Source organism: Vombatus ursinus, unplaced genomic scaffold (assembly GCF_900497805.2).
Source record: "Vombatus ursinus unplaced genomic scaffold, bare-nosed wombat genome assembly UNPS02009573.1, whole genome shotgun sequence".
Lineage (NCBI taxonomy): Eukaryota > Metazoa > Chordata > Mammalia > Diprotodontia > Vombatidae > Vombatus > Vombatus ursinus.
The window spans coordinates 26,538,404-26,563,709 of NW_020949351.1; the positions used below are offsets into that span (position 1 = coordinate 26,538,404).

General features: G+C 36.0%; 1 protein-coding gene across 1 annotated transcript in view; it reads left to right on the plus strand.

Annotated features, from left to right (window-relative positions):
• CTDP1 (CTD phosphatase subunit 1) overlaps positions 1–25,306 on the plus strand; it is a 160,218-nt gene that overhangs the window by 44,637 nt on the left and 90,275 nt on the right. Inside the window, exons 9-10 of the mRNA XM_027852376.1 lie at positions 3,164–3,305; positions 5,186–5,416. Of these exons, the coding sequence (XP_027708177.1) occupies positions 3,164–3,305; positions 5,186–5,416 (373 nt within the window). The remainder of the gene's footprint in view (positions 1–3,163; positions 3,306–5,185; positions 5,417–25,306) is intronic.

Below are 25,306 nucleotides of genomic sequence, written 5' to 3' on the forward strand. Positions count from 1 at the left end.
GTTGGTGCTGCAGATTTGTGAGGGGATGTGGTCAGAGTGGAAATGCACGTGGCATAAAGCAGTAGCAGTAGTACATGAACTGCTTCAACTCTTCTGGTCTCTTTAAGGCTCAGTGTCCTAAATTTCCTTGCCCTCCATGTGATAGGCAGCATGGTATAAGAGAAAGCCCTAGGTCTGGAGTCAAGAAGACCTGACTGGAGTCAGATTCAAATCCTTACTCTTAACATTTAGTAGCTGTATAACCATGGGTAAGTTAATTAACCTCTCCTAGCTTATGTTTGTTTATCTATAGAGATTGTTATACTTATGTGCCTATCTCACAAGATTGTTAAATATAAATGAGATAACGCTTTGCAAACCTTAATGTGATGTGCTAACATCTTTGTTCCCTCTCAGCCATCCATAGAGGTAGTCATAGTTTAGATTTTACCATTACTTATACCTACTACATTAATGGTTCCAAATTCTAAAATTCCTTTTATCTTTTCATCCCTCGGTTACTTGCACACTCTTCTTAAACCTATTCTTTGTCCTCACTGTGACCTCTAGCTAATCCATCTCTCTTTTTTGGCCCATCAGTACCTTTGCCTTTGTTCATTTTTCTTCCCTCAATTTAAACCTTTAAACTATACACTGTCCTCTTTCTTTTGAATCTTTACCCCCTTATCTGGTCACTATTCATAGTTCACCAAACCGTAACACTAGATTACCTACTCTAACACTAGATTACCTACTCCATCTTCCTACTTCACTCCTTGTCCCATGCTTTTGAATGCTGCTGAAAGAAGTCTTTCAACCTGCTGACTGAGACCTAAGAGAAAGGAAGGGTCAGAGTAAATGGCCTTTGAGCTGTGCCTTCTTACTCTAAAATGCTGTTAGTTGTTTGTAATTATAACTTGCAGTTACGTACTTCTCTGTTTCCCAAACAGGCTTTCCTTTATTTTTTTCTTTTCTGGCAGTGGCTATTCCAAACCTTTTCTGTTCTCTTCCAGTCTTCCCCTTCCTCTTGGCAAAGGAATTTTCCTATTTGACTCAGAAAACTGAGATCATGCATCACGAGCTCTTTCTTCTCTCCTTTTTCATTTCTCTAAAACTCCTCTTTGTTGTCCTTTATCCTCTCATTCTGTGTCATGGTTTCTGAGGAAGAAGAGAAGGCCCTCCTAGCCAAGTCTAACCCCCTCTCTTTGTACCCTGATCCCATCCCTTACTGCTTCCTCCGAGAGCCTGCCCCTTCAGTTCCTCCCCACCCCAACCCCATCCTCATTTGTTTCTTATCTGTTGCCTCCTTCCCTGCTGCTTACCATCATGCATCTTTTCCCTGTACCTCCCATTCTTTAAATTCTTTCCCTTTACCTTGTTATACCCTCTAGCTAGCATCTTGTATATTTTCTCTTTTATAAATTCCTACAACACCATTTATACTCATGTCTCCCATTTATATTTCAATTTCTCACTCCTGTCAAAGCCTCCCACTCATGTCTCAACTTCTTGTAGTCTGCCTTCTGACCCTACTACTTATGCAACTGTCCCTCAAGTCATTTCCTAACTATGGAATGTAAGGACTTTCTCTCAGCCCTCATCCTTCTTGATTTCTCTGCAACTTTTGAAACTGATATTCATTCTCTCTTCCTAGATACTCTTTTCCTTTGGCTTCCGGAGTATTGCTTTGTCTTGATTCTTCACCTTCTGCCTGACCACTCCTTGGTCTCTTTAGGTGATCTCATCTCCTCCCGTGGGTTAAATTCTCTTCTGTACTCCGGTGAATTTCAGATCTTTGTATCTAGTCCTAATCTCTTTCCTGAATTCCATTTTTACCTTGTCAGTTGCTTGTAGGCCATCTTCACGTTTAATCTAATATGTTTAAAATAGAACCTTAATTATTTGCCCCCCTAAATGCACCTCCTCCAAACTTTCTTGTGTCTATTGAAGGCTCCACGATGATGATGTTGATGACGATGATATCATCATCTAGCATTTATATAGCACTTTTAGGGTTTGCAAAGCATTCTACAAATGTTATCTCATTTGATCCTCAAACAGCCCTTGGAGGTAGGTGCTGTTGTTATCCTCATTTTACAGAAACAAGCCAAGGTTAAGTGATTTGCCAAGGGTCACATAGCTAGTTATGTCAGAGACTGGATTTGAACTCAGATCTTCCTAGTTCCAGGTCCAAAGCTCTATCCACTATACCACCTAGCTGCTTATCCTTATAGACACTCAGGTTTGTGTTGTTGTTCAGTTGTTTTAGTCGTGTCCAACTCTTTGTGACCCCATTTGGGGTTTTCTTGGCAAAGATACTGGAGTGGTTGACTATTACCTTTTGCAGCTCATTGTATAGATGAGGAAACTGAGACAAACAGGATTAAGTGACTTGCCCAGGGTTACACAGATAAGTACATGAGGTCATATTTGAACTCAGGTCTTCCTGACTCCAAGCCCATTGTACCATCTAGGTGCCCACCAGGTTCGTGACCTCAGAGTTATATTTTGATTCTCTACACCCACATCCAAATAGTTCTCTAGTTCTGTTGATTCTTCCTCTACAATATCTCACTTCCATCACATATTTCCACCTACAAGCCCATCACTCTGTTATAGACCTTCATCACTTCACTAGATTATTATGATGACCTCCTGATTATTCTCCCAGATTCTGTTCTCTTTTTTTCTAATAAATCCTCTGCACAGCTGCTGAAATAATCTTCCTCCAGAATACATAACTGATTATGGCCCTCTCCTGCTCAGAAACCTTGAATGACTCCCTATTTCTTCTTGGATAAGATGCAAACTCTGCAGCATGACTTTTACAGCCTTTTACAAGATTTGGGAACTTGGGGGTGGTACTTGCAAAGAAGATGGTGAAGCATGTTCAGGTGTGGCTCTTACCAGTCATGACACCAGGGACCCAGTGGGTGAATTTCAAAGATGAATGACTTAGTTATTCCATGACATGGTCTCTGGAGGGTGCAGTAGTAGCAGGGAAGATAGCAGGAAGATGGCTGGGATGATGAGACAAATAAGAGACTAAAAAAACACAATTGTGCCAAAAAGCAATTTGGTAACTCTTTTTTTAATGTTTTATTTTGGGGGGGGCAGTCATGGGGTTGTTTTAAATAGATCACTACTTAAACGTTAATTTTTAGAGTGATTATTTTAACACTAGGCACAGAGAAAGTAAGACAAGCTCAAGAGTGTAAACATCTCCATGTTGTAAACCCTGATTGGTTATGGAGCTGCTTGGAAAGGTGGGACAAAGTAGAGGAACAACTCTTCCCTCTAAAGGAGGATTACATCAAAACACAAAGGTAAAAATGCTTAACTTTTCCAGTTTTCCTCTTGAATTAGTTCATATGTAGGTAAAAAAACAAGTCAGTCTAGATGATTTAGTTCTCTTCCATCTCTGAAATCCTATGGCTTTTTAGTTTGCTTAACTTAGTTCATTATTCTTGAAAGGCAGTGTGGTATGTTAAAAGAAGCTCAGGATATCGCCTTACCCCTCCTGCTTCCACAACTGATTTATTATTACTTAGCCAAAAGAATAAATCTAGGGACACATTAATTTTTCAAGTTCAGAACAAAACTTCAGGTTCTTTCCTTTGAATAAACAAAGGTTGAAAGCTTCAGAGATGGTGGTGGAAATAACCCATTAATTAGTCGGTTTTACATTGTAACATTTAGTAATTTATCATCACCTAACCCCCTTTTCTCATTTTAAATCCTTTGTTAATCCTGCTTCATCATGTCACCCCATTCTAGTCTGAGCTTTGTTTCCTCTTAATGTAACTAAATCAATCTAGAGGAAATTTCGTTTTTGCAATTGTGTCCCTTCCTGTTTTCAGAATGTGCCTTGATTTTTTTTCATAACTTCACCATTCTAGTTTTATTTGGTCAAAGCCTAATATATTTGTTTCACCTGACATTTTGCATTATCCTCATCATTGCTCTTTTCTGTTGAAGTGGCTAATTAGGATTAATCAGAGACAGCAGCATCACATAGTAAATGGAGAGCCAATCTCTGAGTTAAGGAGACTTGGTTCAAGTTTTATCTCTGATATACGCTGGCTGTGTATCTTGTTCAAATCATTTGACCTCTCAGTGTCCCAGATAACTTTTTAAACTAAATTGCACATGGCTAATACAAAAACATGTTTTGCATTATTTCACATGTATAATGGGTATCATTGCTTGTCTTAAGTGGGTTGTGAGGAAGGGAGAGAACTTGAAACAGAAAATTTAAAAATGAATGTAAAAACCAACTAAATTTTGTAGCCGTTGATCTTCATTGGGAGAGGGAATTTCCTTATGTCTGAGCTAAAAGATGAATTTTTATTTACATATTAGCTGGTATAAAAATAATAGAGGCAGTTGAGGTCTCCAGAATCTAGATGATCTCCCTCTTCTAGGCTAGAAACTGGAACATAGCATCTTACTTAGAATGAAATCATATTGATACTCTAATGTAAAAGCTATAGCATAGTTTTTTTATTTGTGAATGAAATTTGGGTATCATTTTCTACCTTACATATCCTTAGCAGTTCTTTCATAAAAATATTATAAATTCTTTTGAAAATGGAGTTGGAAGCATGTATTAAATGCTAAAGAGTGTCTGTCAAAACAAAATTAATTGTTTTTCTATCAAGAGTCTACCTTCAGTATATTTATTATAGAGAAATCAAAAGCACCATGTTTTGTTTAGCCCTGCTTGGCTTGGAAGAGTGTTGAAAAACTTTCTAACCATAAGGCTGAATGTCATAGCTAGATAAACAGAAAAAATTTATTACAGGAAATCTGTGGGATATGTACCCTATAATGGTTCCCAGTACTTTTTGGCATCCAGAGTCCTAATGGGGGCAGTATAACACATCTGTTCCTAGTAATAATGGTCACTGATGCATAACTATTTTTCATAATATGACAATTGATTATTTCCTTACATCTTTGAAGATTTCATGGACCCCAAATTATTATACAACTTTATAGTATCTTCAGAACGTAGTTGAATATGCCTAACCTGAACAATTTGCTAATAATTAATCAATTAACTATTGGTTCCTACAACATTTTTTTTTTCTGGAATTGACATGAGGAGCCTGTTCTTAATAGAAAATCATGATTCTTGTTTTCCATTGAATACTAATGTTAAAAATATTTTCTAACTTAAAACTGTTTAATCTTTATCCAACAGGGAAAATAGTCCAGCAACATTTCCTGATGTACAGAGTGCTTTTCCAACAGCCTTGTTTCATCCAACACCTATCCATCCAAAGTGTCAACCTGGTCCAGAAGTTCGAATTTATGATTCTAACACCGGGAAGCTAATCAGAAAAAGGACTCAGAATTCTGGACAGTCTCTCTATATCCAGTCACCCGCTTCTCCTGTCACATTGCCAGTCCACGGGGAACATTCTTCTTTCAGGTACATTAGTAGTTCTGGACCTATCATATTGTCAAAAATCATTTTTCAAAATCAAAAATTGTCCTAAAGTTAATTCAGTTTGTTATCAAAATGATTATGTTTAAAGAATTCTAAAGTATATTTGCATATGAAGTTAAGGAACTTGCTACTTTTTCTTTGTTGACCAGAGGTTTTGACTTGGGCTGTCTGACTTCAAACTTAAATAATTGAGGACTGAACCGTAATCCACTAACCCATTAAGAAATCATACCAGTTTATTTACCATTAGTATTCAACCACTAAACAATCACTACCTCATGATCACAGAATTATAACAATGAAAAAGTCTGTAGTTCAGACTCAAAAATCCCTTTTGAAACATGATTCAAACAATATTTGTGTATTCAGAGTCACAGAGCACACTCATAGCATAGCGGTTCTACACAATGTAAACTGCAAAACTAAGAAGAGCAAAGCTGAATGGTTATGTCATACCTGGTATCTTCCTGACACCAAAAAAAGAAAAAAAATCTTTCCTTTGATCTTTGCATGGAGGGTGTCAAGCTAGGATAGTAATCCACCACCAACACGTGGTCATAGAGCTTATCCAAAGTAACATTACCCCAAATAACCTTCACTCTCCATAAGCAAATCAAAGATAGGTTAGACATTGGGTAGCTTAGATGAAAACCAGACACCTTATAAAGTGTTCTCATTGTTTCCAGCAAGGCATAACAGAATGTTAATGTATGTTTGTGAAGACTTGGGGAAATCCAAGTGAAATGTTCACTCTAGACTCCTATTATATAGAAAAGGGATTAGACTTGTTAGCCTTGGCCCAGAAGCCAACTGAAAGTAATGAGTAAAAGTTGCAGAGACAGAGATTTGGACTTGATATGGTGAAAACTTCCTGACAAAAGAACTTTCCAAAAAATTGAATTGGCTATTTCAGAAATTACTGAGTTCCCTTCACTAGAGATCTTCAGGAGTCAGCTGGGTAATAACATGGAGGATGTGGTAGATGGAATTCTTTTTCAGGTACAGTTGGAGTGGATAAGCTCCAAGGTGCCTTCCAACTCTGGGAGTCTGTGTTTCTGCACTAACTTCTTTCCATAGTGTCAGGAAAGATGATTTGACCAGTATTTGAGGTGCGACATTGCAGCATTGTGCTGCTTCTTGGGATAGCTTTAATTAATCCTGCTCCCTGAATTATGAATGTGTGTACCCGCCCGCAGAATTCCTTCTCCTTTCTTCCCTTCCTTGCCCTACCTGCTTCAGTCAAATTACAGACAGAGAGATTTGTATGATGCGAGCTGAAAGGAAGTTAACACTACTAGTTCCCCCTGCCCGAACCCATCTTCTGCCCTTTAGTATGAGTCCCTATAAACAGAAAGGAAACATACACATATGAACACTGTGTTGCCATCCCCATGAGAGCCTCATAACCCTAACCACTGCCATTTCTGTAAAGGTGTCACCAAGCACCAAGAATTAGGGACTCTGTCTCTGCCAAGTGCTTAATTGCTTTCTTATATTAATGAGCTGTACTTCAGTTAGGTAGGCCCTGTTTCCAAATATTCTAAAGGGGAGTGATAGTGATGCCATTAGTGGAGCTTTATGAATGGATCAGGAGAAAGCACTGATCACCAAATGTAGCTGCTAAAAGGAAATGCTTACTAAGCCAACAAGAGCTTCCCAAGCTTTTCCCTCAAAGGCATTACCTTATAACATTGATGAGAAGAAATTTTATGATTATGAACCTGACGATCTGTGCTACTTCCAAACCAGGCCAGTGTCCAAATAGAACTTACAGGCCAGTCTGTGTAGGGCCCTGCTCTAACATCTGAGATGTTCATATTGTTCTGACTTTAGTGAGAATTCATTGGAAGTTATTTTTGTTTTATAAAAGTTGATTTAGATTTGAGTTTTCTTACCAATAATTTAATATTTACTGACATTTTACATAATTAGACTTTACTCCCTGTTATTTTTCTGACTTAAGTGGTGTTGTGTTGGTTTTTTCCCCTTTTCCTTGTCTTTTCTTCTTCACCCCCACCTCCCTTTAAACATTCTCTTGAAACTAAGGCTAGTTATTACCTCTTCCTTTATGTTATAGGACTGTCTTTCTACCTCCCTTCTTCTTGCCTTCATTATAAAAATAATTTATTATTTTGTCTCTTTCCTCTTACCTGTTCCCTTTTCTTTATAAGTTGTGGAAATAGCACCCTCTCAATCCAAGTGATTTTGTGTAGTTCTCTTTTTATCTTTCTAGTTTCTATTCTTAATCACTGTAATAGAATGAGACTGATGCCTGCTATTCTATGTAAATGATAAGGTTATAAGGAATTTTGAAATAGTCAACACAGCAGCTATTCAGCAAGAACAGCTGAAAAGAAAGGATTATTTCAGGCACTTTTCAGATTTTTGAAGGATAGAAATTATATTAATAGATTTTCTTGTGGTGGGGGTGGCTACATTTGGCTGAGTATATTGTGCCAATCTTTTTTTTTCTGAAAAATTTAATGAATTCTTATAAACTAAACTGGATCCAGAGATAATTGAGTGGTTGTTCATTTTAAAATATAACCATTATTTGAATAGGATTAATGCATTGCTGAATTTTGCTAAAGTCACTGTAGTGGGATGCCACCTTTTATCTCACTTGTTCTTTTATTGCACAGACCAATTAACATTAAAATATTGTGATTATTTTTTAATCAGGTTATTTCCCTTCTGTAATCCTTTTATTTTCCCATTTTATCCTCCTTAAGAAATATGCTGATTATATGTATGCATTTACTTAACAAAACTATTCTTTAGGAAATAAAGTTGCTTTAATATTGGCAATAGGGGCACAAAACCCATGAAACATATCAATATATACACTGAAGGAATTTTTTTACCCCACATGTTTTTTCATGTGTACTCTTAACAATACTGACTGATCTGATGTGATTCTCTTTCCTCCCTACCACCCACCCCCCAATTTTCTCACACTATATTAAGTGAAACATTTTGTATGATGGTAGAACTAAAACAATGTATTTAGATATTTGGTGAGGGAAGGGGGGTGGGATATGTTATTCTATATTTGTGATTCCTACTTGCCAAGTGAGTAATAAGAAAGACTAGTTAATTAAACTGATTAATTAAAAGTTCAATGTATGAGATATTTCATGTATTTATAAAAATATTTTTTTGCACTGTTTTAGGATTGCTAGAAATTCAGAGTGATTTAAAAGAAAACCTGAACATTGATAGTAGATATTGAGATCTTGTTTATATTTTCTATTTTAAACATTAAAGAATTTCATTATTAAGCAACTTGATTTTATCTGGTTCTGTTGTTTACCTTTGAAATCTTAATGCCTATGGCTTTTTAGTTCCTGCAGTGAGAGTTCTGACACTAGTAGAAAAGAACATTGTACTTGTATTAGATGCCATTTATGTTTTATTGTTATTGTGTAAAGTTTCAATAATTGCCTGCCCAAATTAGTGACTTTTCCACCTGTGTCATCAGTTTCAAATGCCTGAGGGAAAAAGGTAGCAAAAGATGAAAATGTGAGCAGCTATCATTAAATTATCAATGCTTGCCAAATAATACCATGAAAAGTTAGAGGTAAGGAGGTAAGATTGCAATAGCTTGAAACAGTAAATTGAAGCTAACAAGATTAAATTCAGTAAAAATAAATAGAAATTGTATGTTAAAGACTTAGAACTAGAAGACATCTCAGAGACCGGTTAGTCTAGCCCCTTCATTTTATAGATGAGGAAACTGAGGCCCAGGGAAGTTAAATGACTGACTGAAGGTCACTCAATTAATAAAAGAGAGAGCTAGAATTCAAACTCAGATATTCTGATTCACTATAGTATGAGTGCTTGTGCTCACAATTTCCATTTTTCATTTACAGGACAGGGGAATGCTCTAGATAGCAAGCAGTTCATATAAAATAGGCATAAAACTACTATGAATGACTTCCAGCTCAACAAGTCAGCAATGTGTCATTACATTTCAAAAAGCTTACATAATCATAAGCTTCATTCAGTACAGAGTTATAGTGTCCAAAATTACTGAGTAAAGTGAGCATTCTGTTATACTTTTGCCCTGATCAAGCTATATCTGGAGAATTCTGTTCTATTATGTTTCATGATTAGTTAATAAACCATTAAAAAAAATTTTCAGATCTGAATTCTCTCCCTTCTACTCCCCTCTTTCTCACTCATTGAGAAATAAAGAATAAAAAAGCTCATTACAATTATGTATAGTCAAGTCAGAAAATTTGCATTGTTAGCCATCATCCTCCTTCCCTACCAAAAAAATAGTGTACTTCTGCCCTCTGAGATCATCACTTCTCTATGTGGAGCTGGATAGCATGTTTCATCATGAGTCCTTTGGAATTGTAGCTGGTTATTGTGTTGATCAGAGTTCATAAGTCTTTCAAAGTTATTTGTCTTTACAGTATTATTTTTTAATAATTTATGTTTAGTTTGTAACATTCATTTCCATAAGATTTTGAGTTTTAAATTTTCTCACCCTCCCTCTCTTCTCCCCTCCCCCCAAGATGGCATGCAATCTGATATAGGCTCTACTTACTTATATTAAGCGTATTTTTCCGTTAGTCATGATGTAGAGAACAATTAGAACTAATGGGAGGAACCACAAGAATGAAGCAATAAAATAAAAGAAAAGAAGAGCAAATAGTATGTTTCCATCTGCATTCAGATTCCATAGTTCTTTCTCTGGATGTGGATAGCATTTTCCATTGTGAGCCTCTTGGAATTGTCTTAGATCCTTGCATTGCTGAGAAGAGCCAAGTCTATCAAAGTCAGTCATCACACAATGTGGCTGTTACTGTGTACAACATTCTCCTGGTTCTGCTCATTTCACTCAGCATCAATTCATATAAGTCTTTCCAGCTTTTTCTGAAGTCTGCCTGCTCATCATTTCTTATAGCATGATAGTATTCTATTAAATTCATATACTACAACTTGTTCAACCATTCCCCAGTTGATGGGCATCCCCTCAATGTTCAGTTCTTTGCCACCACAAAAAGAGCTGCTATAAATATTTTTGCATATGTGAGTCTTTACAATATTATTGTCATTGTATAAATTGTTATGCTAGTTCTGTTCACCACTTTGAATCACCTCATATAAGTCTTCCCAGATTTCTTTGAATCAACCCCTTTCTCATTTCTAAGAGCAGAATAGTATTCTAGGATATTAATATATCATAACTCATTTAACCATTCCCCTATCAATGGGCACTCCCTCAGTTTCCAATTCTTTGTTACCACAAAAAGAACCACTATAAATATTTTTGAACATATGCTATCTTTTCCCCTTTCTTTGATCCCTTTTGGGACATAGAATTAGTAGTAGTATTGCGGGGTCAAAGGGTGTCCACAGTTTAATGGGTTTTGGCACATAGTGCCAAGTTGCTGTCCACAATGGCTCGACCACTTCATAGCTTCACCAGCAGTACAATAATGTACCAGTTTTTCCACATCCCTTCCAGCATTTGTCATTTTACTTTTTTTGTCACCTTGGCCAATGTGATGGGTATGAGGCGATACTTCAGAGTTATTTTTCTCTAATTTGTATTTCTCCAATTTTTAGTGATTTAGACCATTTTTTTTCATAGAGTTATTGTTAGCTGAATTTCTTCCTCTAAAAACTGCCAATCCATATACTTTGACCACATATCAGTTGGGGAATGGCTCGCTCTTATAAATTTGACTACACACACATACACACACACACACACACACACACACACATTCCTGTATATCTTTGAAATGAGGTCTTTATTAGAGATACTTGCTGCAAATATTTTCTGCCAATTTTCTACTTTTCTTCTAATTTTAGCTGAATTGGTTTTGTTTGTATGAAAACCTCTAAATTTTATGTAATTAAAAGTGTACATTTTACCTCCTATGAACCTGTCTCTTTTTAAAAAATCATTGTCTTCCCCTTTCCATATACATCTATATATATATATATATATATTTCTTCCATGCTCCTCTAATTTGCTTGAGAAGTCACCCTTTGTGTCTAAATCATATACCCATTTGGAGCTTGCCTTGGTATGTGGAATGAAAAATTGGTCCTATATCTAGGAAAGACTGCTTATCATTTTCCCCAAACGAGTTCTCACCCCAACAGCTGGGATCTGTGGATTTATCAAACACTAGGATACTATGCTCTTCTACTTTTGTATGTTATGTACCTGATATGTTCCATAAATTAGCCTATTTCTTACCCAATATGAAATTATTTTAATGATTATGGCTTTGTTATATAGTTTTAGATCTGGTACTTACAGGCTCCTCCTTCCCTTTTTTTTTTCATTATTTCCATTTATATTCTTGACCTTTTGCTTATCAGGATGAATTTTGTTATTATTATTTTTTTTTTAGCTCACCATAGTAATCTTTTGGTAGTTTGATCGGCATGACTTGAATAAGTAAATTAATTTTGGTAGCATTGTGACTTTTATTATATTGGCTAAGCCCACCCATGAACAATTAATATTTTTCCCAATTATTTACATCTGTTTTTATTTGTTTAAAGAGTGTTTTGTAACTGTGTTCATATAATTACTGTGTGTGTCTTGGCAGGTAGAGTCCCAAGTATTTTATAGTCTTGTTTTTTTTTTTAAATGTAATTTCTCTTTCTGCTACATTTTTCTAAATATATAGGAACGTGAATGATTTATGTGGGTTTATTTTATATCCTACAGCTTTGCTGGAGTTGTTAATTGTTTGAAGTAGTTTTTAAATTAACTTTCTAGGGTTCTCAAAAGATATCATATCTGCAAAAATATATATAATTTTGTTTCCTCTTTGACTATTTTTATTCCATCAATTTCTTTTTCTTACTGCTATATTTAGTATTTCAAGTACAGTATTGGAAAATAATGGTGACAATGGACATCTCTGCTTTACCTGTAGTCTTATTGGAAAGACTTCTAGATTATCCCTATTACAGCTATTGCTTATTCTTAGTTTTGAATAGATATTTCTTATCATTATTAGAAGAGTTCCTCCTTTTCAGTGATTTCTAGTGTTTTAATAGGAGTGAATGTTGTTATCTTGTCAGAAGCTTTTTCTGCATTTGTTTATATAATAATATGATTTTTCTTGTCTTTGGTATTAACATGATGAATTATGTTCACAGTTTTTCTAATGTTGAACTAGCTTTGCATTCCTATTAAAAATTCAACCTGTTCATAGTATATTATCTCTATGATGTATTACTATTGTCTTCTTGCTAATATTTTATTTAAAATGTTTGCATCAATATTCATTAAGGAAATTGGTCTATAGTTTGCTGTTGTCTTCTTGCTAATATTTTATTTAAAATGTTTGCATCAATATTCATTAAGGAAATTGGTCTGTAGTTTTTTTTTTTTTCCCCTCTGTTTTAACTCTCCCTGTTTTTGGTATCTAGACCATATTTGTGTCCTTGCTTTCCCTTAACTCTTTTTCTTCCTATTTCCCTGTTGGATAAGGTGTATTTCTGTACCCAATGCTGTATGTATATACATACATACATACATACATACATACATACATATATATATGTATGTATGTATTCTTACCTCTACTCCCTGACCCTTAACTCTCTTTTCCTTGTTGTATAGACTTCTGCTTGTGTACTCCACTTACATGAGATCATTTTCCACATTTTTCCTCTGACTTCCCCCCTCTCTCTGTGTATTCTTTTCTACCATTTCTATTCTTTAAAATTATTAAAATATAACAGAATCACTCCTAGGGTCTCTATGTAATTAAACTCCCTCTACGACCTCTGATGATGATATAGTTTTGAGGGACTACATGTTTCATATTCCCTCTAAAAATGTAAATGGTATAACAGTTTAGTCCTTTTAAGATTGCTTCTTCATATTTACCTTTTAATCCATCTCTTGACTGCTGTGTTTGTATATGTCAATTTTCCATTCAGCTCTGTTCTTTTCATCAGGAATATTTGAAAATTCTCTATTTCTTTAAAGATCTGTTTTTTCTCCTGTAGGCTTATACTCATTTTGGTGGGTAAGTTACTTTTGATTATAAGCTTAGAGCTTTTGCCTTCTGGATTATCATATTCCAAGCTTTCTGTTTGATTATTTTGGTGGCTGCTAAATCTTGTGTTATCCTGAATGTGGCTCTTTGGTAGCTGAATCCTTTCTTTCTGATTGCTTGTAGTATTTTTTTCCCTGACCTGAGAACTCTGGATTTTGACTATAATAATCCTGGGTATTTCATTTTGAAGTTCTGGAGGTGGGAGGTAGATTCTGCTTTTAATTTCTGCTTTGCCCTCTGACTTTAAGAGCTCTGTGCAGTTTTGTAATTTTTTGTGATGTGTTGTCTAAGCTTCTTTTTTTTAGTCATGGTTTTAAGGTAGTTGATGACTCTTATTATCTCTTCTCGGTCAGTTTTTGCTGTTAAAAAACTCACATTTTCTTCCATTTTTTTTTCAGTCTTTTTACTTCCTTTTAATAATTCTTGATGTCTCTTGGAATCATTAGGTTTTATTTTTCAGTTCTGATTTTTAGCGTGTTATTTTCTTGGGCAGGATTTTGTATCTTTTGTTTTGAGCTGTTAATTCCCTTTCCTTGTCTTCTATAGCTTTCATTTCTTATCTAATTTTTCCTCGGCACTCTCATTTCATTTTTTTTCATTTACCTATTTTTGACATTCATTTTTTAAAATTTTGAGTTCCAAATTCTCTCCCTTCCTCTGGTCTTTCCCCCATCCATTGAGAAGGCTAGCAATATGATATCAATTATACATGTAAAGTCATGCAAAATTTATTTTCATATTAGCCATGTTGTCAAAAAAGAAAAAGCAAGAAAAATAAAGAAAGTGAAAAGAATATGCTTTAGTTTGCCCTCAAGTTCATTAGTTCTCTCTCTGGAGGTGGACAGCATTTTTCATCAAGAGTCCTTTGAAATTGTCTTAGATCATTGGTGAGAATAGCTAAGTTTTTCACTGATCATTGTTACAATATTGCTGTTACTGTGTAAAATGTTCTGGATCTGCTCACTTCACTTTGCATCAGTTCATATAAGTCTTCCCAGGTTTTTTTAAACCATCCTGCTTGTCATTTCTTATAGTACAATAGTATTCCATCACAGTCATATACCACAATTTGTTCAGCCATCACCCAATTAATGGACAGCCCCTCGATTTCCAATTCTTTGTCACCACAAAAAGCTGCTGTTGATATTTTTGTACATGGAGGTCCTTTTTTCCTTTAATTTCTTTGGGATATAGACCTGTTAGTGGTATTGCTGGGTCAAACGGTATACACAATTTTATAGTCCTTTGGGCATAGTTCCAAATTATTCTCCAGAATGGTTGGACCAGTTCACAGCTCCACCAAAAGTTCATTAGTGTACCTATTTTTCTATATCCCCTCTAGCACTTGTCATTTTCCTTTTCTTTCATGTTAGACCATCTGATAGGTGTGAGGTAGTATCTCACAGTTTTTTAAGTTGCATTTCTCTAATTAGTAATGGGGCAGCTAGGTTGTAAGTAGCTAGAGTGCAAAGCCTTGATTCAGGGGAAGACTCATCTTCCTGAATTCAAATCTGGCCTCAGACACTTATTAGCTGTCTGAACCTGGGAAAGTCACTTAACCCTTTTTGCCTCAGTTTCCTCAGCTGTAAAATGAGTTGGAGAAGGAAATGGCAAACCACTCTAGTATCTTTGCCAAGAAAACCCCAGGGGGTTTATGAAGAGTCAGACACAATTGAAAAGAACTGAACAACAACAAAATCACTAGTGATTTAGAGTAGTTTTTTCATATGATTATTAATAGCTTTGATTTCTTCTTTTGAAAATTATCTGTTCATATTCTTTGACCATTTGTCAATTGGAAAATGGCCCTTATTTTTATAGATTTGGCTCAGTTCCCTATATATTTAAGAAATGAGGCCTTTATCAGAGGAACGTGTGAAAAAATTTTCCACAGTTTCCTGCTTTCCTTCTAATTTTGGCTGGATTTGTTTTGTTTGTGCAATTCCTTTTTCATTTCATGTAATCAAAATTATCCATTTTGCTTCCCATGATCCTCTCTATCTCTTGTCTGATCATCTCATAAAAAAATTTTTTTAACTCTTGCTTTGACACTTCTAAGAATTTTGCATTTTTGTTTGACATATTGCTTACAGATGTTTTTGAATCATTCTTTTCTTCTGAATTTTGTGTCTTCAGTTTCCCTGTCACCACAGTAGCTCTTTATGATGTGATTCTTTTTTGTTTGTATACTCTTCCAACATGCTGTTTTATTTTGGACTTCACGTTAGTTCTATGTTCTGCACTCTTCTGGAGTGAATGTCTGATTTGGGCTTCTGTCCTCTTACATCCTGCTGTGTTTTCACAGCTCAGTCAAAGGGCATAGTAGTTTCCAGTGCTCTCAAAGTGATGTGATCTGGAGCAAAGTCTGCTTACTGCCCTCTTGCTCTGAGCTCTGTAACTTCATGACCCGGATTTGGGTCTGTCTTGTCTTTTGCCAGGCATTCCAGTACACTGCTGCTGGACTGAGCTACTCTTAGCCTGCTAGTGCAGTGAGACTGAACTGTTGGCTACCCTCTCCTCTGGGATTCTTGCTCTAGTTTTTCAGTTGCAGTCTTGCACCCAGGACTAGAGGCTAGAACCAAGTCCCCACTCTGCTTTTGGCATCAGAACCATTATACATTTACATGTTCATTATACAGCCAGTGACCATTCCTCTCCTCTACTCCTTTCTCATATCCCTTCCTCAGTCTGACCTGGAACTGGATGCACTGTTTGTAGCACGCTCCTGGGTTCCTGGGCAGACTCATCCCCAGTGTTCTCACACCCTTAGGTCTGTCTCCCTAAGCTTCATGCTCTAGAAAAATGACTCTCTTGGATTTCCCAAGCAGAATTCTGTCTGATGCATTTCCTAGTTATTTGTGGAGAAGCTTTGGGAGAGGAGTGAGGCACTACATCTTTATGTTATTCCACCATCTTGACTGTGCTTTCTCTCCTTTTAATAAACCACATTTCAAGAAGAATATTTATAGCATAAAAGAATGGCCTCTTGGATAGAATGCTAGATTTTGATTCTGTTATCTCTATAGTAATGATGATCAGGTTTATATAGTAAACCCTAGGCTGTCTTTTGAACTTTAGTCATTGCTTACCAACTGCTTTTTGGACATCTCAAACAGGATCCGGTAGGTATTTTAAATTCAACATATCCAAAACTAGATTTATCATCTTTATCTCCAAGTCCTCCCATCTTATGAACTTACATAATACTATTGAAGGTACTACCATCCTTCCAGGCCTGAAACTTTGGTGTCACACTTGATTCTTTGCTGTCACTCTCCTTGCATGGTCAGTACATTTCCAAATCTACCTTTACTGCATCTTTCAGATACATTCCCTTGTCTTTGTACACATGGCCACCACTCTAGTTCAGACCCTCACCACTTCTTCCTGGACTATTGCAATAACCTTTAATTGTTCCTGCTGCCTCAAATCTCTCCCCATTCCAATCTATCTTCCACTTTGCTGCCAAAATGATTTTTCCCAAAGTGAAAGTCTTGCCATGTCTCCCCCTGTTCAGTGAGCTCACGTAGCTACCTTTTGCTTCCAGAATCAAATTTAGAGACCTCTATCTAGCATTTAAAGCTCTTTTTAACTTGATTCTTTTCTACCTTTCCAGTCTTCTTACACTTAATTTCCTTCCATATAATACAAGTCAGCTACACTTGCCTACTTGCTATTTTTTGAGCTTGGTATTCCATCTTCCATCTCTGTGCCTTATCACTGGCTCTGCCTCATGTTTAGAATATTTTGCCGTTGTGACCTCTGTCTCTTAATTTTCCTTGCTTCTTTTCAAGATTGAGCTCAAATCCCAACTTTCTGCAACAGGAGTTAGGCCCAGCTGTTAACTCCTTCCCTTCATGTTGCTTTCCATCTGTTCCTTATATATCTTCTGTGTGCCTAGCTATTTGCATGTTTTTTTCCCCCATCTAGAATATTAGCTCCTTAATATTTCTACCTTTCTTTATATACCAGGGCTTAGCATAGTGCTTGGCACATAGTAAGTACTTCATAAATTCTTCTTACAGACTGACCAGAATTCAAATCCATTCTCTGTGTAAATAAACTCTTTGTGTCCTTAAGGATTTATTTACTAGGTCACAGACTGGTTTGTGATCTGTATTGATTGAGAAAGATCCACACCTAGAGTTCTCTATGTTGATGAAACCACTTATCTTAGTCTGTTGATAAACTGAATTGTATCAGAGGTTGAGGACTGAGGGTGGTGAAGGAGAATCAGAGGTGATTTTTTTTTTCAAATATTTGAAGAACTGTTCAGCTTCTGGGCAGCAGGGACTGTTTTTCCTTATGTATCCTAAGAACCTAGGACAGCACCTTGCACATAGTAGGCATTTAATAAACATTTATTCAATTGAATTGAATCATTTATAAGAATGCTATAGGTATATAATTCTTGCTTCCGTAAGAAATAATTTCTTAATGACTAAAACTGTCTCAAACTGGCAGGTGATACTTTAAAAAGTGATGAGTTGGCCCACAGTTTTCTGGCAAAGGCTGAATGATCATTTTTTTCCCAGTGATATTGTAAAGGAGGCTTCTGCTCTAATGAGTCAATTGAGGTCTCAGGTCTCTAATTCAAAGGTTCTAGGTTCTGATTCTTCTGATGAAAGATTTGTTTTTAGATGAGGTAGGCTTAGGTTTATTAACAGAAGGCTAATAAATCAATCTAGTATTAACCAATTATGAGCAGAGATTGCAGTAATTTTTTAAGAGTGGTAGTGCCATCAATGGTGAGGAAGTGTTGAAGAGGGTAGGATTTGGGGTTCCATTTTTAAAAAGTTGTATTGAATGTGAGATACCTTTGGGACCTCCAGGTGGGAATGTTCAGCTGGCCATTGGTAATATTATACTGGAGTTCAGAGGGGTTAGGGCTGAAAGGCACCTCTATAAAGATTAATGATTGATCTCATTTCTGCATAGGAGATGATTAGATCACGAAGAGAGCAATTACAGAGTAGAGAGGTCCTAGAATGAAATACTGGAGGACAGCCAAACTCAGTGGCTGGGAAGACGATCCAGCAAAAGAGAGTGAAGAGAGGTCAGATGAGTAGAAGCAGAACCAAGGAGCAGTGTCACAAAAATTAATGGAAGAAATATTCAGGAGGAGGGAAGTAGTCAGTAGTGTTAAAAGCTAGAGTGGTCAAGAAGGATAAAGACTGAGAAAAGGCTCTTGGCAGGTAATATGAGACACCTTTAGGTGCCTCAAGTAACTCTTTAAGACTAAAGTTACAAATTAGTTATCAGTCTGCACTGGTAGAGGGGGTTTCCACAAAAGAAGGTTCCCTATTCTCTTAAAATTACAGATTATATTTGGTACAGGATACCAGAGGCCCACAAGGAATAGGTTTGTTCTTTGTTGGCTAAAGTGAAGGATTTAGAAGAGTTAGTGGAGGAGGAGAGAAAGTATGAGAACTCTTTGCCAGACAGATGAAGTGTTACTGGGAGATCTCTGAATCTGTACTTCTATACTTTAAAAAAAAAAATTGAATTGCACTATCCCAATAGCTTATATAATGAGGTTGAGAGCAGGTGTATTGATCAATCTTCCAAACTAAGACAGGTAGTTTATAATGGGGGATTTACCACATAAATGGAGTGTGTGTGTGTGTGTGTGTGTGAGAGAGATATTAATAGCTGCTTCTTAAACAACTTTAAAATTAAAGGGAATTCTACTGGATTGGCTTCTGATCGTGCTGGAAGCATCTTTGGCAAAGGCAGTGCGATGTAATGGAAAGAACAATGGATGATTTGGAAAACCTGGATTTGAGTCCCAGCTATGCTACTTAGTAGTGTGACCATTACCACGTCAGTTTAGCTCTTTCAGTTTTAGTTTCTTCATTTGCAAAATGAGGGTGAAAGTGCGGATATTCTCCTTTAGGGTTGTTGCACGGAAAGGTTTTCATAAAACTGTAAAGTGCAATATACAAATGAGTTATTATTTCATAATAATAACTTTTAAATTTGATCTTGTGGAAGAAACTTTGATAAAATGTGTACTTCATTGGGAAAAAATAGAATAGTAAATTCAAAAGAAATTTAAAAAATTATTTTAAAGTACTTTGTTAGAAACTAGAACAAAAATGTACCCCGTATCAAAAAAAATAGAAACTAGAATAGCTTTGGATAATTTGGTAATTTTGGGGGGGGTATTGATGTGTTTGTTGTTGTTGATGTCCAGTCATTTTGGTTGTGTTCTACTCTTCGTGACCCTGTTTGGGGTTTTCTTGGCAAAGACACTGGAGTGGTTTCCTATTTCCCTCTCCAAATCATTTTATAGGTGAGGAACTGAGGCAGAGAGGGTTACGTGACTTGCTCAGTGTCACACAGCTGATAAATGTCTGAGGCTGGATTTGAAATCAGGTCTTTGTGACTCCAGGCCCAGCATTCTATCCATTGTGCCACCTGTACACATGGTCTCAAATACATATTTTAGGCAAGTTCATCCATTCGAGGAGATTCAGAGTAGCCAAAAAAAAAACTAGAGAAAACAAAATTTGTTCAGTCATTTCCCAGTTGATGAGCATCCGCTCAGTTTCCAATTATTTCAGAAAGAACTGCCATAGGTATTTTTGTACATTGAGGTGTTTTTCCTCTGATCCCTTTGGGGTACAGACCTAGTGGTGGCATTGCTGAATCAAAGGGTACATACAGTTTCATAGCCCTTTGGGCATAGCTCCAAATTATTCTCCATCATTGTTGAATCAGTTCACAGCTTCATCAGCAGTGCATCAGTGTGACTATCCCCACATCCTCTCTAGCATTTGTCATTCTCCTTTTCTGTCTTGTTAGACAATCTGACATGTGTGAGGTGGTACCTCAGAGTTGTTTTAATTTGCCTTTCTCTGATTATTAGTGATTTAGAGCATTTTTTCATGTGATTATTGATAGCATTGATTTCTTCTTCTGAAAACTGCCTATTCGTATACTTTGACCATTTATCAATCAGAATGGCTCTTATTTTTGTAAATTTGGCTCAGGTCCCTGTATATTTAAGAAATGAGACCTTTACCAGAGGAATAAGCTGTAAAAATAAGCTTCATCTGTCTGGCAAAGAGTTCTCATACTTTTTCTCCTCCTCCACTAACTCTTCTAGTTCCTTCACTTTAGCCAACAAAGAACAAACCTATTCCCATTTTCCTATATGTGTTGCATTTTGTCAAAAGCTTTTTCGGCATCTATTGATATAATCACACAATCTTTGTTATTTTTATTATTGGTATGGTCAATTATGCTTATAGTTTTCTATAATTATAGAACTAACTGCATTCTTGGTATAAATCTAATCTGGTTGCAGTGAATGATCCTTTTGATATATTGCTATAATCTCTTTGCTGGTATTTAATTTAAAATTTTTTCATCAATATTGTTTGGGTAAATTGGTCTATGGTTTTCTTTCTCTGTTTTTGCTCTTCTTGCTTTAGGTATCAAAGCCATATTATGTCATAGAAGTAATTTGGTAGGAGTCCTTTTTTGCCTATTTTTTCAAACATTTTACCTAGTATTGGAATAAATAGTTCTTTAAATGTTTGGTAGTATTCACTTGTAAATCCGTCTGGTCCTGGAGTTTTGTTTTTTTTTTCGCCCTTAGGGAACTCATTTGTGGCCTGTTCAATTTCTTTTTCTAAGAATGAGTTACTTAAGTATTCTTTTTCCTCTTCTGTTTATCTGGGCTATTTATATTTTTTGTAAATATTCATCCATTTCGTTTAGATCAGCAGATTTATTGGCATACAGTTGGGCAAAATAGCTCCTAATAATCACTTTAATTTCATCTTCATTGGTTGTGCATATTGGTTTTCTGTATTTTTTAAATAAAATTAGCTAGTAGTTTATTTGTTTTATTGGTTTTTTTGCCCCCATAAAACCGCCCCCAGTTTTATTCAAAAAATTTTTTTCTTTACTTCCAATTATATTGGAAAAATTCTTTTTTGGAAGAATTGGAAAAAAAGAATTTAGAAAAGTTAGATATGATCTATGAGAATACTGAATGGGAATAGAAAGGAATGTATTTTTTTTCTTAGTTACATATGGCACCTTCACAAAAACTGACCCTGTATTATAAAAACTTCACAGACAAATGCAGGAAAACAGAAATATTAAAGGCACCCTTTTCAGACCATAAGGCAATAAAAATTACATTCAATAAAGGGCCTTGGAAGCATAGACTAAAATTAATTGGAAACTAAATAATCTAATCCTAAAGAATGAGTGAGTCAAAGTACAAATCATGGAAACAATCAATAATTTCATTAAAGATAATGACAACAATGAGACAACAAACCAAAATTTATGGGATTCAACCAAAGCAATAGTTAGGGGAAATTTTGTATCTCTAAAAGCTTACATCAACAAAAGAGAGAAAGAGCAGATCAAGGTATTGGGCATGCTACTGAAAAGAAAAGAAAGTTATTAAAAAATTTTAAAACCTAACAATTAAGCACCAAAATAGAAATCCTGAAAATCAAAAAATTCTCGAGTCTTGAGTTTGAATGTCATATTTTCTATTCAGCTCTGATATTTTCATTAGGAATGCTTGAAAGTCCTCTATTTCATTAAGGAACCATTTTTTTCCCCTGTAGGATTATATTCATTTTTGCTGGGTAGGTTTTGCTTGGTTGTAATCCTAGTTTTTTTTTCTTTTTCAGAATATCAGATTCCAAATCCTCCACTCCTTTATACTGGTAGCCACTAAATCTTGTGTGATCCTGATTATGACTATATGGTATTTGAATTCTTTTTTTCTGACTGCTCTGTTTTCACCTTGACCTTGGAGCTCTGGCATTTGGCTATAATATTCCTGGGAATTTTCTTTTTTTTTCCCCCAGTTTTTTTTTTTAATTTTGATTTTTCAACAATCACTTCCATAAAGCTTTTGAGTTTTAAATTTTTCTCCCCCTCTTTCCCTCTCTCCCTCCACAAGACGGCGCACAATCTGATATAGGCTATACATTTACATTCCTATTAAACATATTTTCACATTAGTGTTGTAAGAAAGAATTAGAACTAATAGGAAGACACAACAGAAGAGGACAAAATAGGAAATAGTATGCTTCGATCTACATTCAAACTCTATAGTTCTTTCTTTGGATGTGGATAGCATTTTCCATCTTGAGGCCTTTGGAGATGTCTTAGATCCTTGTATTGCTGAGAAGGACTAAATCTATCAAAGTTAGTCATTGCACAGTGTGACTTTTACTATGTACGACATTCTCCTGGTTTAGCTCACTTCACTCAGCATCAAATCATACAAGTCTTTCCAGGTTTTTTTGAAGTCTGCCTGTTCATCATTTCTTATAGCACAATTACTATTCCATTACATTCATATATCACATTCACAATTATGATTACTGTCTGTGTCTTTCCCTCCATCCTTTCCCCGCCCTGTTTATGCTTTTCTTTCTCCTTTCTTGTTTTTCCTCTTCCCTAATGTTTTGCTTTTGACCATTGCCTCCCTTGGTCCCACCTCTCTTCTATCCCCCCTCCCTTTTCTTTCCACTTTTCCCTCCTACTGCCTATAGGACATGTTAGATTTCTATAACTAACTGATTATATTATTCCCTGCTTGAGCCAAATCTGATGAGAGAAGGGTTCAAACAATGCCCACCTCTCTCTCTCTCTCTCTCTCTCTCTCTCTCTCTCTCTCTCTCTCTCTCTCTCTCTCTCTCTCTCTTCTTTCCCTCTGCTGGAATAGGTTTTTGTGCCTTTTCCTGTAATGTAATTTACCCTTGTCTGCCTCCTCCTTTCCTTTTCTCCCAGTACATTTTCTTAGTTAGATCAGATTAATCCACTTACTTGGATCCAGTTAGCCCACTTGATTAGATTTTTTTCATTATTACATCAAAGTCAATTTATACCCACCCCCTTTATGTATACTCCTTTAACTTGGTGTAATAATAATACAGTTCTCAAGAGTTACAAGTGTCATCATCCCTTGTAGGGATATAAGCAGTTTGCCCTTATTAGTAACATGTTGTTTCTCTCTGTCCCATTTACCTTTTTATGTCTCTCTTGAGTCTTGTATTTGAAGATCAAATTTTCTGTTGAGCTCTGGTCTTTTTATCAGGAAGGTATGGAAGTCTCGAATTTCATTGAATATCCATCTCCTTCCCTGAAAGATCATGCTAATTTTCATGGGGTAGTTGATCCTTGGTTGTAAATCCAACCTTCTTTGCCTTATGGAATATCATATTCCACGCCCGATGGTCTTTTAATGTAGAAGCTGCAAGGTCCTGTGTAATCCTGACTGTGGTTCCATGATATTTAAATTGTTTCTTTCTGGCTGCTTGCGGTATTTTCTCTTTGACCTGGTAATTTTGGAATTTGGCTACTATATTCCTTGGTGTTTTCAATTTGGAATCTCTTTCAGGAGGAGATTGGTAGATTCTTTCTATGGCTATTTTACCCTCTGGTTCTAGGACCTCAAGGCAGGGAATTTTCATTTTAGGATCTCTTTCATGAAGTGATTAGTGGATTCTTTCAGTTTCTACTTTGCCTTCTAGTTTTGTGATATCTGGGCAGTTTTTCTTTTTAATTCCTTGAAATATTCATGTCTAGGCTCTTTTTTTTTTTTTCCTAATAATTTTTAAATGCTCTCTCCTTGATCTGTTTTTAGGTTTATTTGTTTTTCTGCTATGTTCACATTTTCTCTGATTCATTTTCGTGCTTTTGACTTTGTTTTATTGTTTTTTGTTATCTCATGTAATTATTAGCTTCTGTTTCAACAATTCTAATTTTTAAAAGTTATCTTTAATGAAATTTTGTGCTTTTTTTTAAACCAAGCTGTTAATTAATTCTCTTTTCATAATTTTCTTGCATTGCTCTCACCTTTTTTTATACTTGTTTCTCCTCTACCACTCCTATATGACTTATTTTTCTCTCTTTTTTTTTTAAAGCTTTTCTAGGAATTCATGTTGAGTTTCTGTCCAATCTGCATTTTTCTTTGAGGCTTTACTTCTAGATATTTTCATGTTGTCTTCTTCTAGATTTGTCTTGAGCTTCCCTGTCACCATAGAAACTTTTTAGGTTCTCTTTTTATTGTTTGCTTATTTTCCCAGTCAGTTTTGACCTGTATATTAGAGTTGGACCCTGTTGCTTCTGTGGGAGAGATGATCAGCATGAGCATCTATACCTCAATCTGGGGGCCTATAGATTTTCAATGCTTCCAAGATGCTGTGATCTGGGAAAAAGTTCGGTTCCTTCCCTCTTGCTCCAGCCTCTGGTTCTTACTCAGGTAGGGCCCCTGCTCCCTCATGATTGTGACTACTCCTCTCCACTCTGGAATTCCCACCCAGAACCCAGTGTTAACATAGATGTACTGTGGAATCTTTCTGACCAACTGTTAAGTTGCCTTCCTGTCCTTGTACATTGGACACGTCCAGTGCTTCCACTACTGTAGCCTCCAGTATCAATAATTGGTGCCATTTCTACTGCAACCAGTGTACTGTACTTTCAGCCAGCTTCCACTCCACTGTTTGCTGTGCACTCTTTCTGTCTAAGCTGCCCTGGACAGTGACGTATTCTGACTTTTTGTTGACTTCTCTGCTCAGAATTCAATCAGGCATTTTCTGTGATTGTTTTATAGGAGAGGTTTTGGGAGAAGTAAGGCAGTTATGACCCTTCACTCCATCATCTTGAATCCACCCTTCAGTGACCCCATTTCTGTTTGAGTTTGATCCCACTGTTATAGAAGGCCTATAAGAAAGTTTTTGCTTATTTAAACAGGAGCAATAGATGAACACAGCCCATGCGTTAGGAAGATTCATCTAGCAATGGTGTGTAGGTTATATTAGAAGGGGCAGTTATTTGA